Source organism: Fundulus heteroclitus, chromosome 16 (genome assembly GCF_011125445.2).
Source record: "Fundulus heteroclitus isolate FHET01 chromosome 16, MU-UCD_Fhet_4.1, whole genome shotgun sequence".
Taxonomy (NCBI): domain Eukaryota; kingdom Metazoa; phylum Chordata; class Actinopteri; order Cyprinodontiformes; family Fundulidae; genus Fundulus; species Fundulus heteroclitus.
Genome location: NC_046376.1, coordinates 1,248,213 through 1,262,095, shown reverse-complemented (window position 1 = coordinate 1,262,095; position 13,883 = coordinate 1,248,213). Strand labels below are relative to the sequence as shown.

The 13,883-nt window shown below is 43.6% G+C and overlaps 1 protein-coding gene across 1 annotated transcript; it reads right to left on the bottom strand.

Moving 5' to 3' along the window:
* Nucleotides 1-917: 917 nt before the first annotated feature.
* Nucleotides 918-13,497, bottom strand: tbc1d17 (TBC1 domain family, member 17). The gene is made up of 17 exons (XM_012851941.3): nucleotides 13,361-13,497; nucleotides 11,248-11,343; nucleotides 11,102-11,179; nucleotides 10,914-11,025; nucleotides 10,637-10,820; nucleotides 9,686-9,803; nucleotides 9,442-9,609; nucleotides 9,233-9,358; nucleotides 9,056-9,159; nucleotides 7,677-7,771; nucleotides 6,588-6,704; nucleotides 4,724-4,824; nucleotides 4,513-4,612; nucleotides 4,229-4,326; nucleotides 2,633-2,749; nucleotides 2,463-2,549; nucleotides 918-1,565 (listed from the first exon to the last, which is right to left on the bottom strand). The coding sequence occupies exons 1-17, from the start codon at nucleotides 13,457-13,459 to the stop codon at nucleotides 1,344-1,346; spliced, it is 2,022 nt and encodes a 673-aa protein (XP_012707395.2). The 5' UTR covers nucleotides 13,460-13,497; the 3' UTR covers nucleotides 918-1,343.
* Nucleotides 13,498-13,883: the final 386 nt, after the last annotated feature.

The following is a 13,883-nucleotide window of genomic DNA, read 5'->3' as shown; positions in this document are numbered from 1 at the left end:
GAGTCTTGAAATGATTTAATGCGTTAAGAGAAAAAAGCACATACTAACCAACCTGGAGGGAGCGGGGTTAGAGAGCCGACCGCTTGCATACCGGAGATGCTGCAAACTTCCTGGTTTGACAAAATTTCATTACGTGTTGCAATAAAGATGATTATTATTATCTGACCCTGTCACAAAACTAACTTTTGCTATGCCTCTTTCATTTCACTACTCGCGTTTCCATTGATCAACAAATTACAATTATGAAAATAAATTTGCTTAATGGAAACACTGCAATTATGAAAATGCTCCTATTTTTAAATAAAGGGGTTTTGCGCTATGAACTGTGACCTTATTTTGTTTCACTTACACCAAATTGAAGGATTTTGTAGCAAGATCGGCCTGGTTAAGCTCACACCACAGCATTTCAGTTGAGACTTGAGTCCAGACTTTGACTAGGCCACTCCCAACCGTCATTTTATTGTGTTAAGCGTCGGATATTAAAGTTTGTGTCATAATTTGAAAAAAAACAAACAAATGTGAAACTATGCCAAAAACATAAATAAAAGGGGGAAATTCTCTCTCAAATTTCTCTATGTTAGATAAGATAAGATAGACTTTATTAAACTCACAATGGAGAAATTCACGTCACATCGGCTCAATAATCAAAAGAAGGAGCCAAAAGGAGATGGTGCATGAGGTATATAGTGTGTCCACATATAATAATAATATTATTTTCCACATATAATAATAAGAATAATATAAGAATAATAATCTTTGTCATCGGAAATAAAGATTTTTTTTATTATTTCACCATGAAAAGATGAAACATTCAGTGAATTAACATTCACACCTATTATAAGTTTAAGGAAAAAACTGAAGTTCATGGCTTTCCATACTTAAAAGAAATAAGAAATGTACACATATGAACCCCTGGGCTTGCTTTAGTAAACATTTATTTAATAATTCAAATATTATGTGTTACAGAAAGAGTTAAAACTATAAGGCGTGCAAAACACTTTGCATAGGACCAGCATGGCAACAGGCAGCGCTAACACGCTTCTGCCCGTTAGGTTACTCTTCTTCTTCTTCTTCTTTGCTTTTCCCATAAACTGGAGGAAAAATGAAACATAATCCTTCGTTTAAAGTAAATAAACTCAAACAAACCGCTAATAAGGAGTAAAAGAGCAGCGTCATATGGAGACAGAACAACACAGACATGGGACAAAACAAAGGTGGTTTACTAAAGACAGCACTGCTAGTATAATGGTCACATAGCGCCCCCTGCCTGTGGAAAGAAGTAACAACAGTCTTTATTTTGGTTAACGTGTAGTTCATGTATAAATATGATGAGCAGCTGAGCTTTAAGGGTAGCTGGGAACGTGTGGAGCAGCAGGTGGAGCAGCAGGAGGAGCAGCAGGAGGAGCAGCAGGAGGAGCAGCAGGAGCAGCAGGAGGAGCAGCAGCTCCTGCCTCCGTCTGCAGCAGGAGGCGTTCTGTCTCGCTGCTCTGGGAGTCTGGACTGTCCTCCTCAGAGCCGCACGGGACGCAGAGACCCAACACCTGCTTCACTTTGCGGGGAAGCTCCTGCAGGTGGACAGACAGAGAGAGAGACAGAGAGAGAGAGACAGACAGACAGACAGAGACAGAGAGAGAGACAGAGAGAGAGACAGAGAGACAGAGAGACAGAGAGAGAGAGAGAGAGAGAGAGAGAGAGAGAGAGACAGACAGAGAGACAGAGACAGAGAAGAGAGATGAACAGCGAGAGAGTAGACAGAGAAGGAGAGAGAGAGAGAGACTAGACCAGAAGACAGAGAGAGATAGAGAGAGAGACAGAGAGAAGACAGAGAGATATAGAGAGAGAGAAACCAAGAGATAGAGATAGGAGAGAAGGAGAGAGAGTGAGACAGACAGAGAAGAGAGAGAGAGAGACAGGACAGAGAAGACAGAGAGAGAGAGAGAGAGAGACAGAGAGAGAAGACATAGAGGAGAGAGACGACAGATAGAGAGAGAGAGAGAGATATACGCATAGAGAGAGAGAGCAGAGAACAGAGCGACATGAGCCAGAGAGAGAGAGAGAGAGAGAGGAACGAGAATGAGATGAGAGAGACCAGAGAAGCAGAGAAGAGAAAAACACGAGACAAGACAGAGACTAGAGAGATAGAGAGAGATAGACGAAGAGAGAGAGAGAAGAGAGAGACAGAGAGAGAGAGAGAGAGAGAGAGAGGCGTTATTATTAGCGATTTAGCCATTATTGGCCAAATTTTAGCATTTTATGGCACCAGGATGCTTTCACTCCAATTCTGAAAGTGCTGGAAAATAAAAATATAATATTTTTTGTACAAGCATGTTTTTTACTAGTGTCATTTATTGCAAAATTGCATATTAAAATTAAAAAAAAATTACGCTTTTAGAAATAAAAAGATGAAATACGTGATTAATTAGCTGTGAGTCTTTCCTACGGCGTGGTGAAGCGTCACTCACCTTGCAGCAGACCAGCTGCAGGTAGATGGCCTCGGCGTCACGCAGGACGTCATGCAGGTCCAGCTTCATGGTCAGCTCATTAATATGCTGCAAACCAACAGAGGACAGGACGGTGAACATGGGCCATGCACGCCTAACGCCACATGATGATGATGATCACAGCGGCAGACCTTGAGGATGGTGTTGAAGTCGTGGTCTGAGCCAATCAGCTCTCCTCGCTGGGACTCCAGGATGGAGCAGGCGATCAGCAGGTGGAAGTTGTCACAGGGAAGCTGCGTCCAGAGGACCTGCAGAGGAGAAGACCACCAGAGAGAAGACTTTAGTTTCTGATCTGGACTCCCGTTAGCCGTGCCGCTCTGTGGCTCTGCACCTTTTATTTAACCGGTACTGTGAGAACTTTAACTCTGTTACCTCTGACTGCTTGTTTCAGGTAAAAGCATCAGTTACTCTGCGCTGTGCATGCCGACACTTCTTAGAGGCAATAAAGAGTCCAGGTGAGCGTTTACACCTCCAAGGTGTTGCTGCGTTATGCAACACAGCTTCACAACAGGAAGGTCCAGGGTTCAAAGGTCAGCTGCTACCTCTCTGTGTGCACTTTGGAGCCTGGTACTGTGGCAGCCTGTGCAGACCCAGCAGAAGCTCTGCTGCGTCTCTGAAGATAGATTCAAGATGGCTTATGGCTTTTATTTTACTGAAAGGTCCTCCTGTGTGAGTATGAATAACACTGGCAGCATGACTCCTTATGATGAAGTCGATCAGTGATTAAAGTCTGACATGGAGGGAAATTGACCGTCTGAGAGGAATCAGGCTGTGATTCTCCACTTTACCGTCTCCAGAATGAGGAACACACATTTTCCACCCAAGTTTCTTTTCAATAGATCCCAACTTTTACGTAGAAAGTGACGTACTCACGTTTCAGGCCCCATTTTGTGGATATGCAAGCTTTATAATCGACATCCCAGAGCACTCACAGGCATAAAGAGGCTCACACATGACTGACTTATTAAAAGACAGGAATATATTATATGTATTATATTTTATCAGGGCTAACAGTGACGTCTAAAGGCCACTGGCTGCCCTTTACTTCAGGGTAAACTAATCCGATGTCATTCTGCTGAGCTCCACACGTCCGTCTGATTTTTCCATTAGAGAAATCTGTGATAACATTGATGCTGATTTCATCAGCGTCGTCCGATCTACCGAATATTAATTCTTTATTATTCTTTAGAAGACACCACAGAGCGGCTTTGAAGGCTTTGGTTGGTGGAAACGATGGTTTAGGGTTAGTTGTGAGTGGCTGAAGTAACGTGTCAGTAAAGATGACGGACAAGTGGGTTATCCAATCATATGCGAGGAGTTTTGATAAAGCCCCTCCCCCTGAAACGCATCTCCTATGGAGCGATCCCAGATGGACGTGTGGAGGAACCAAATCCATCAGGTGAGTCAGGTGACAGGTGAAGGTGGCTCAGAAGACGCATGCAACAGCCTGCAGAATTTATTTATAAGGCAAATTTATTCATGTAGCAAAGTGCTTTATATGATTAAAATAGGGGAAAATAAAAACAGGATTAAAGTGAGCTGGAATAAAATGTAGAAAACTTGAACAAAAAATAAAACACAGGAGAAAAGGAAACGTGTCTTTTTTTCAGGAGTGAATTTTGTGGTTGTAACCTGACTAAATGTGTAAAGTTGCTTTTTGTAAGGCACTGCAGACTGCATGCAGCAGCAGGAGGACCAGGCGAAGATTTCTGCAAACTAAAGCTTACCTCCCACAAGGTGAGGATGTCTTCAAAGGAAAACTCTCTCTTGAACCAGATGAGCAGCCAGCGGAAACAGAAGCAGAGAGAGCCGCTGTCCTGCGAGTCTGGGGGACAAAAACAAGACGCTCAGCGCCATTTCCACCAAATTTAAAGACAAAAACACAGGCAAAGTCTGGAGAATATGTATGGATTTAGCCCACAATGAAGATATCGCATAAAAGACGCTCATCTGCTTTCTTCTTCTCCTCTTCCTGACCAGGTCTCATGTGACTAGCTGCTGCTGAACTCACCGAGGAAGTCGCAGAGCTCTGGGTCCAGAGCCTTCAGCAGGACGCTGAGCTGAAGCAGCTGCTGCTTCATGGCCTCCTGGGACTCCTCAAAGTTCTGGTGCTGCAAAAAGACCAGACTCTCACTAACCCAACGACCGCAGGGAGTAAAGGGCCGAAACGCAGACAGAACCAGGTCTGTAATTATGACGGAGAGAGAAAGTGGCCAACCAACCAGCAGCTCCATGAAGCCCGTCAGACACCAGAAGGACTCCACCTCGTTCTGCGTGACGAACAGGATGGGAGCGAGGAGGTCGCTCATCCCCTGGACATAACCTGCACACAAAACAAAAGAAAAACAGGCAAAATGTCAGAGGTAGGGCTCAAACATTTTGCAAAATAATCTAATTGCCCCTATTTTTTTCTTAATATTGCGACTTTAAGCAATTTTTTTTCCGTTTAATTATGCCTGTATAAACACACACAAACAACAAATCAATGTTTCATCTCTGTGCAGATCAGGTGCTAAAAGAGCCGCTGCGTCTCAACTCGACACTGACTACGACGTATTTCAACCAAAATTGTGATTTAATTTAGACTTTTCTCTGCATTAACCACAAGCAACTAAAATGGCCTCTAGATAAAGATGTTTGCAAACAATACTATTAAACTATAACTATTTAAAACAAGAACTTTTAATGTTTTTATTAATCAGAATATTATTCAAGAGAACAGCTTTTAATTGAGTTGGACATCAATCCTTGTTGAACATAAAGTTAAACCAATAAATAAGTCTATGTATTAAACTGATTAATCAGAACTTAATGCTGTGGTGAGATTCCTGATAGTTTCTGGTTAAACAGTAATTATTAAATAAACTCTAAAACAAGTAATAAACCAGATTATCTCACTGCTGCAGCTCTCTTCCCTCCATGTGGAGTAAACCCACTTTAAACATTTTACTGACACCTAAAGGACGTCTGATTCACTAATTGTTATATAGCCAATAATTGCAGACATCTGATATTTGGAAATTGTTGTTTTTAATCGTTATAAGAATTTAAGTTTATCGTGACGAGAAATTCCAACTAGTTGTGTCTGAAAACCCCCAAAACAGCCAAGATTGTCAGGATTGTCTTTTTTTTGCTATTTTCTGCTTTGCCGGTTTCTTGAAATCACCATAAATGTCAACACATTTTTAAAAATCTAATTAAATGCAGTTACTTTGTGCAGTTTGGTGATACAAATTACACTTATTTATATAACTGGTGTCCTGATGACAACAGGTTACACTATTAAATGCTTTTTAAGGACAACGTTTATGTTTATGGGGCTAATGGACATGCAGACACAGGTACCTAAAACGCTTCAAGAAGCTGTAAATAATCTTTTATCATTATCACAACAGTACCACCATACATCGTGCTAAAGTCTTAAGTCCATATCGTCCAGCCCTCCTACATAAAGCAGCTATTGTTCCCGTTGAACACTCTGGGAAGAGATCTGAGGACATTACAGAGAGAAAATTGTTCACCAGAGGACAAACTGCATCTCCTCTCAGGACTGTTAGGAGACCACCATAAAAAATAGGAATGTAGCAGCTTGACTTGGTTTGAGCTTCAGGAACAACGTTCCTTGGACAGATGAGACGAACGTTCAGATGTTTGGCCATAAGCTCCAGCGCCATGTTTGAAGAAAACCACTTTAATCCAGCTGTGGAGCACGGAGGTGGAGGAGTGATGGTTTGGGCTCGTCTGGCAGCTACAGGACCTGGAGACCTGGCAGTGTTTGAGTCGCCGTATGCCAAAGTGTTCAGAGGTCCGTCTGACAGATAAAATCTGAACAGAACGATGATCCTAAACCACAGCAGCAGCTCTACAGCAAGAGTACTGAGGAAGCAGGAAATCAAGGTGGCCTAGTCAAAGTCCAGGCCTTAAAGCTGACCTGACAAACCTCCACAGCTATGAGTGCTGGACCTGGAGGACTCTCCCTCCTCAGAGGATAATGTTGTGGTCTCTAAAAGCTTTTCTTACAGCTTCAGGGACTAAACCACGGAGCGAGGCGGAACGTTCCAGCTCGGCTCTACGGAGAACACGCACCGAGGTCAAAGTTGTACATGCAGTACGTCATCAGCACGTCGTGGAGCAGCGTCAGGCCGGGGTTGTCGTTGCCGGAGAAGAAGGTGTTGTTCCTGTCCGTCCTGTTGACGTCCCTCTCTGTGGGGGACAGCAGAGCAGATGGTTAACATGTTCTGCAGCAGAAGGTCAACATGTTCTGCAGCAGAACGTTAACATGTTCTGCAGCAGAAGGTCAACATGTTCTGCAGCAGAACGTTAACATGTTCTGCAGCAGAAGGTCAACATGTTCTGCAGCAGAACGTTAACATGTTCTGCAGCAGAACGTTAACATGTTCTGCAGCAGAAGGTCAACATGTTCTGCAGCAGAAGGTCAACATGTTCTGCAGCAGAAGGTTAACATGTTCTGCAGCAGAACGTTAACATGTTCTGCAGCAGAACGGTTAACATGTTCTGCAGCAGAACGTTAACATGTTCTGCAGCAGAAGGTTAACATGTTCTGCAGCAGAAGGTCAACATGTTCTGCAGCAGAAGGTTAACATGTTCTGCAGCAGAAGGTCAACATGTTCTGCAGCAGAACGTTAACATGTTCTGCAGCAGAAGGTTAACATGTTCTGCAGCAGAACGTTAACATGTTCTGCAGCAGAACGTTAACATGTTCTGCAGCAGAAGGTCAACATGTTCTGCAGCAGAAGGTCAACATGTTCTGCAGCAGAAGGTCAACATGTTCTGCAGCAGAACGTTAACATGTTCTGCAGCAGAACGTTAACATGTTCTGCAGCAGAAGGTCAACATGTTCTGCAGCAGAACGTTAACATGTTCTGCAGCAGAAGGTCAACATGTTCTGCAGCAGAACGTTAACATGTTCTGCAGCAGAACGTTAACATGTTCTGCAGCAGAACGTTAACATGTTCTGCAGCAGAAGGTCAACATGTTCTGCAGCAGAAGGTCAACATGTTCTGCAGCAGAAGGTCAACATGTTCTGCAGCAGAACGTTAACATGTTCTGCAGCAGAACGTTAACATGTTCTGCAGCAGAACGTTAACATGTTCTGCAGCAGAAGGTCAACATGTTCTGCAGGTCTGGGGTTAGGAGGCGTGAGGCAGAACTGACCTATCAGGCTGCGGTAGCCTCTGAGGAGAGAGTTCCTCATCTCCTGCTCCTCACTCACTGACTTCCACTGCACCTTCATCCTGAAGTACTCGTCCCTGCAGACACACACATCACCGATGGTAAAAGTATCTGATTAAAGTGTAAATTACAACCATGAGACAATTTAAAGACTCTACACAGGACTCAATAGGAACCCTGCGTCATGTGAAACAGAAATGGGGGATAAACAAGGCGAGTTAGCAACATCTGAACTGGAATGGACATCAATGCATTGCTCCACTGGTCGAGCTCTATGTGGCATCAAGACATCAATTATTATTGCCTCATTGCTAGACAGTGGAGATAAAAAAGGATCTGTGAGCTACAGTGGAAACCTCTAACTCCATGATGTAGAGGGAATTCTGCTGGAACAACGTGGAGATTTTTCAAATCTCCAATCCTAGGAAAACATTTTACTAAAGCAGCAACGCGGAGGCCAAGGAGTAAACCATCAGGGTGTCATGCAGGACGAGCCGATTTAATACTATTATCGATACGTAGCTCAGCTTGGTTTGATTTGACTCCAATATCGATATTTATTTCAAATTAATGCTCAAAGTCATTCAATCAGAAAAAAACAACAGCCAAATATTATATTTATGTTCAACTTATTGAACACTGATATACTAACAGGAACATAAAGAGCATTTGGTTCAAAGCATTTAACGCATCACAGAAACCAGAAATGTGCCAAACGTCTGATTTTAGGGATGAAGGCGCTTCTAAAATCCTGTCGGCAAATTCATCTCACTTCCTCGCTGTAATAATGCCCCCTAGGGGTTGGGAGGAATATTGATATTGAAAGACAGAATATCGATATTAAAATCGTTTTAAAAACATCGATATTAATCTTTGTATCGATTTTTATGCACAGCCCTCCAACCATTACCACATATTTTGGACCCACCCTTTGATTCTAGCATTTTGGAGGGAAGAATCTTTAAAAAGGTGTTCTGTATGGACGAACCATTTCAGCTGACATCAACGTATCAAAGTCTTCTGCTTGGTGATAACGTGTAAAATAAAATCTCTGTTTCAAATTATGAGTGCGGCAGCCAGGAAAGCCTTTACTAGCAAACAGCTCGGCCCCCAGATACCAGCGCTAAACCAGTGGTTTGATATTATTTATGATATGTTTAAGATGGAGAGAATAACATTTAATATCAGATTACCAGATGAATTTGAAGAAAGATGGAGTAAATGGATTGAGTTTATCACAACTATAAGGGAAGGATTTAATTAAATCTGATGCAAATGGTGACTGTATTTTCATTTATGTGCAGCAGTGGCACGCCCCTCGGCTTAAATGTTTAAATGTGTGTATGATGAAGGGCACCAACGTTTTGACTCGCAGGATGTCCTCCCTCTCCTTTCTGGTGCTCTTCCATGGATAAAAGCCGAGGAGGAACTTCCAGACTTCTTTCCTGAGCGGCGGATTGATGCCCTGCAGGTTTTAATCACATTTAGTTTCTGTCCTGTTCTAAACCAACGTTCTGCTGCTGTTTGTCCGCTCTCACCCCTCTGAACACCAGTTCTTTGACTTTTCCTGGGTCCTTCACGCGGCCTTCACAGTCCAGAAACTCCTCCCACCGGTCCAGAGCTGGACCCCTGCTAACGTCCGGCCTGGGACCCAGCTCCACGCCCTGGATGGGACAAACCATCACAGACATAAGCTGCTGCTGCTGGCGTTTAGGCTCCGCCGTGTTGTGTCTGCACCCGTTCTTACGCAGGTGATGAGCTCAAAGCCAGGCTCGTCGTCGGGCTGCGCCGCCAGACCCGGATGCTGGGCGGTCCGCGCGCCGCTGGCCTCCGGGGGCCGCAGGGCGGCCCGGAAGAAGTTGGTGACTTTGGAGAATCCTCCAAACGTGGTGGCGTACGGGTCGTGGATGAATCTCTGCCGGAGCGGGACAAAAAGTTGCAGAACAAATTATGAAACAAAAAAAATAAATGTTTGAGATTATCCTACGAACCGAGACGATGTCGACGCCGCCGTCTTCCAGGATGTGCAGCTTGTCGAAGGACTGAGGGAACGCAGCCGAGTCGGAGTCGCGTGGGTAAGCCAGGAAGAGGCGGCCGTCAACAGGAGACCTGAGGATGAAACGAGAGAAAGACGTGAGGCGCTGCGGCTCTACAGGCGTTACAAGCCTTACCAAAGCTTCGCCGTTTGGTCCAGCAGAATCTATAACATTTATAAAAATTCAACCTTCAAAATAAGCACAAAAACTCAGTGAGAAAAAAAACCACATACATGAATAAAGAAAGTTTTTAAACCTTAGTGACAGTTATTGGCTCCTTACTAATTCCCAACAAGACGCCTTTTCTTTTTATTTTTACATTTCAGGGTCTAAAAACTACTAATTACAATGCAAACATTTAACCAAAAATAAGTTACGTTGTTGCATTAATTCCTCTATTTGAGCAAGTAAATAAGAGTATCTGGCAATGAAATAAGATTTTTGCAACTAAGATAGGAACAACTCGTCTCCATCATCTTATTTCACGTGCAGGATGTCTAATGATCTAATTTTAGGGGTAATTAGCAGATCATCTTGTTTACCTGCTCAAATCAGGGACAAATACACTCGCTTTGAGAAAGTTTTACTTATTTTTAGTTTTGTGTTTGCAGTGCAGTAATTTATGACCCGACCCTGAGGCCCGTTTCTGTTACACTCCTCAGAACGGGAAAGACAAGAGAACATGCAAAGCAACATGTGCAGAGTTAGGAAACGGCTTCAATAAGACACTTTTTCACCTAAACGTGCTCATATCTTCACTCAGAGCAACATTTAAAATGTGTGAATCAGCTGGAAGGCTGGATGGTGCGCCTGGCTATCAGTAGGGAGGGTAAGGAGCTGAAACAGCGTCTGGACGTCTCTGTTGGCGTTTAAAGCGTCTAACCGCAGCGTGGCCGCAGCACTCACTGGTCCAGGACGATGTAGCGGTGCAGAGCCCGCAGCAGCTCCCTGGTGCCCCCTCTGTGGAAGTGCAGAGGGGGGAGCGGGTGGCCCCCCCTGCTGGTCAGCACCATGAAGTTGCGGCCCAGGGAAAAGCGTGCCCTCCGCAGAGAGTAGAGCTCAGAGAGCGGCAGGGAGAAGGCCCACTGACCTGCGGGGTGAGGGAGAAAGAGGGTTTAACGGGTTTAACGGGTTTCCTGTGGGTGGACTGTCAGCTGCCACTGCAGGAAGCAGGAAGTGAGACCTGAGTCTTTCACTTGGACATGCTCGCGGTCTTTCTTCACGGTGCTGATAACCGCCCAGTCAGGCTCGTACCCAGGGTCAAAGTTTGGGTCCTCCTCTCCTGCCTCCCCATCCTGATTAGGAACAAAGGGATCAATGAGAACTGGGAGCAAATGCAAACATCTTCCAGCAAACAGGCGGTAAACGGACCTTTTTGCTGTAGAGGACGGCGGGCGCGCTGCGACCCTCGTCCTCCAGCGGGCTCCATTCTAAAGCAGGAACTCCAGCCTGGAGAAAGAGACCAGGTTAGCTCCTCTGTGGGTGTAACTGGATCATTTCTCAGCACAGTCTCCTACCCGTTCCACGATGCGAATAAATCCTGGGAGGCTGGTTTCCTGGACACTCCTCTTGGCGTTGGTGTGGAGGTACACTCCCTCTTTCTCAAATATCAGCTGAGAAGAGAAGAAATCATCAGTTAAAGCTCCAAACTGGGCAAATAGATGCGGTGTGAACTTATGACTCTTTCTCCCAGGTCTACGGCGACCTTTGTGTTTGTAGGCGCTGATCAACCAAACACAGATAACCTCGTTAATCAAACATGTGACGACGCCTGGAACAGATCCTGATTAGTCTTTCTCTTCTGCTGTACAGCTTAACTTCAAATTTACCATTTTTTATGTCACAGTTTTGCATTTTAAGGCTCTCCTATAGGAGTGCTGCTTCTTGGCTTCTCCATCTTTGGTTTGTCTGTGTGTTAAACGTACGTTCTGAGTCGGTGTCTCTCGCCAAAATATGATCATCATTACATTATGACAATAAATATTTTTGATACCAGCTTCTTAAAACACCTTCGGTGGCAGCGATCCGTCTTCTTAAGCTTCCATCAGACAAAGTGAATCTGAGGGAATTAAGATAAAGTTTCTTTTTGCATTTAGATGTTTGCATCCTTTAGCTACAGCCATATTTTGCAGGAAGGCTAAAGGATCCTTTGACCCCTTAGTGGTATAAGAACCTCTTTAAAAAAAAAAGAAAAAGGGTGAAAAATGGACATCAAAGATACTCCTTAGTCCTTAACTTCTCCAGAACAGCTACGCTGAAGTAGTTCTCCGCATTTTCTGGACTCAACACCTTCCTCCAAAAAATCCTGGCCTTGCTAGAATCTCCCAAACCCTTGTTTTAAGTCTAAAAAGGCCAGATTTTAACTTTTGGATCATAATACCAAAAAGGTACAAAGACCACGCCATGCACACAGCGAAGCATGGTGGTGGCAGCATCATGCTGCGGGACTACTGAACTCAGATGGAGCGGTGACTTTTTTAAACCAGCAGGATACATTTATGAACAGTTCCAAATGCCAGACAGTCCGGTCCAAACGGGTCCGGTGTCTGACAGAAAGGTGAAGACAGATTTGATCCGCCAGCTTCACCGTGACGCCGCATCTAAAGTCAGGGTTAACGAAGGGAGAAAAGAGAGACTGGAGAAGAACCCGATCCGCTAGCTTTACCGGTCCTTCTGCCCTCCAGTCAAAAAGCTATGGCCTGACAATTAGACAATGTCCAAAATAACAGGATCCCTTAAACAAGCGTCGGGGATAAAGATCTTCTGCAGGGTGAGCGGCCGTGGATCTGACCAGGAAACCTCTTTTCACTGGTGTTCTGGGCATTTAGCCAGAGCAGGAGACCCAGAAGAACATCTAGAACTAAATATCCTGCTTGACCCAAAAAAAAAACACCTGAAATAACCCAGAAGGAGGTCTGTATGTGTTTCTGTTTGGAGCCGGTGTCTTAGAATAATTAGGTCTGTAATCAGACATGATGGGGAGGTAATGCAGCGATCTGGTCCATGTGGGACCCGGGACTGTTTAATTTAATTTAACATTAATTTTCTTTACTTCTACACTGCAAACTGTAATCTAATGTCATCTCAGGGTTCTCTACCAGACACACAGGTTGAATGCATAGATAATATACCATCCGACTATTTGTCGGATGAACTGCAGAGAATATCGGTCAAGTTGAAATTATTTATCATGCTACGTTTTTTAATAAAAATTTACTTTTGACATCCTAACGTTGCTGCATGGACCAAAAACGCTTTTTAATCAACATTTTACCGACGTCCGACATGACAAAGCAGCGATCAGCAGGTCACATGACCGGGCTGGCTGGTCCGTCAGGTAAGTCACAATACGGTGAATTAAGACTTTAAACCTAAATTAAATTAGACTTTTTTTTTTTTTTACCCAAATCCTTGCTCAGCGAGCTCCGACGTCAACAAACGTGTTCACACCAGTTTCCCCTTTTGTTTAAAGCCCCAAACCAAGATTGAAGCAGATAGTGAGGTTGCTGTGTTTAGCGTTATGTCACTATTTTACAAACCTTAAACCTCCGCGACAGCTTGATTCTAACACGATGGAACAGTTAGAGAAGCTGTAGAGAGAAATTAGAAAATAAAAAAATAAAAAAATACCTTGTAATCTTCCACGTTTGCCCCCATTTTCCTTTTTCGTCGATTGAGTCGCTGCTTCGCTTCTTCCAAAACAAACGTGACGTCACACTTCCTGCTCATGGAAAGCCCCGCCCACCGAAGGGCCACGATGCGACACGAGAGCCAATCAGACGGCATTTATTTCCATGGATCTTTCTTTTTTTTTTTTTTTTTTTAAATAACACAATTTTATAATACATATAACGAGGGAAACGCGCACTGTTAGAAGGTTTTACATAAATATGTTTATATATTTATTAAAAAATATTAAAAATATATTTAAATAGCGAGTATCATTTCCGACCGCAGCTTTAGACTCGTTTTACAAGCTGACCGCTAGATGGCAGCAAACTTATTTTACTGAATTCTGGTGAAGATTATTTTACTGAAAAGCTACTTTTCAGTAAAATAATAATAATAATAAAAAAAATCATAGTTTTAACCTCTTAAGACCCGAGAACTTTAATCCAGACGTTTAGACACTTGAAAATTGGCTGTAAAAGTT

What these genes read in the sequence shown, in the direction of transcription:
- tbc1d17 (XM_012851941.3), bottom strand. Translation starts at nt 13,459, where the DNA reads ATGAGCAGGAAGTGTGACGTCACGTTTGTTTTGGAAGAAGCGAAGCAG. An exon ending in CAAACGTGGAAGATTACAAG is followed by an intron (nt 11,344 to 13,360) that starts GTATTTTTTTAT and finishes TTCTCTTCTCAG; the next exon opens with CTGATATTTGAGAAAGAGGG. An exon ending in CATGTACAACTTTGACCTCG is followed by an intron (nt 4,825 to 6,587) that starts GTGCGTGTTCTC and finishes TTTTGTGTGCAG; the next exon opens with GTTATGTCCAGGGGATGAGC.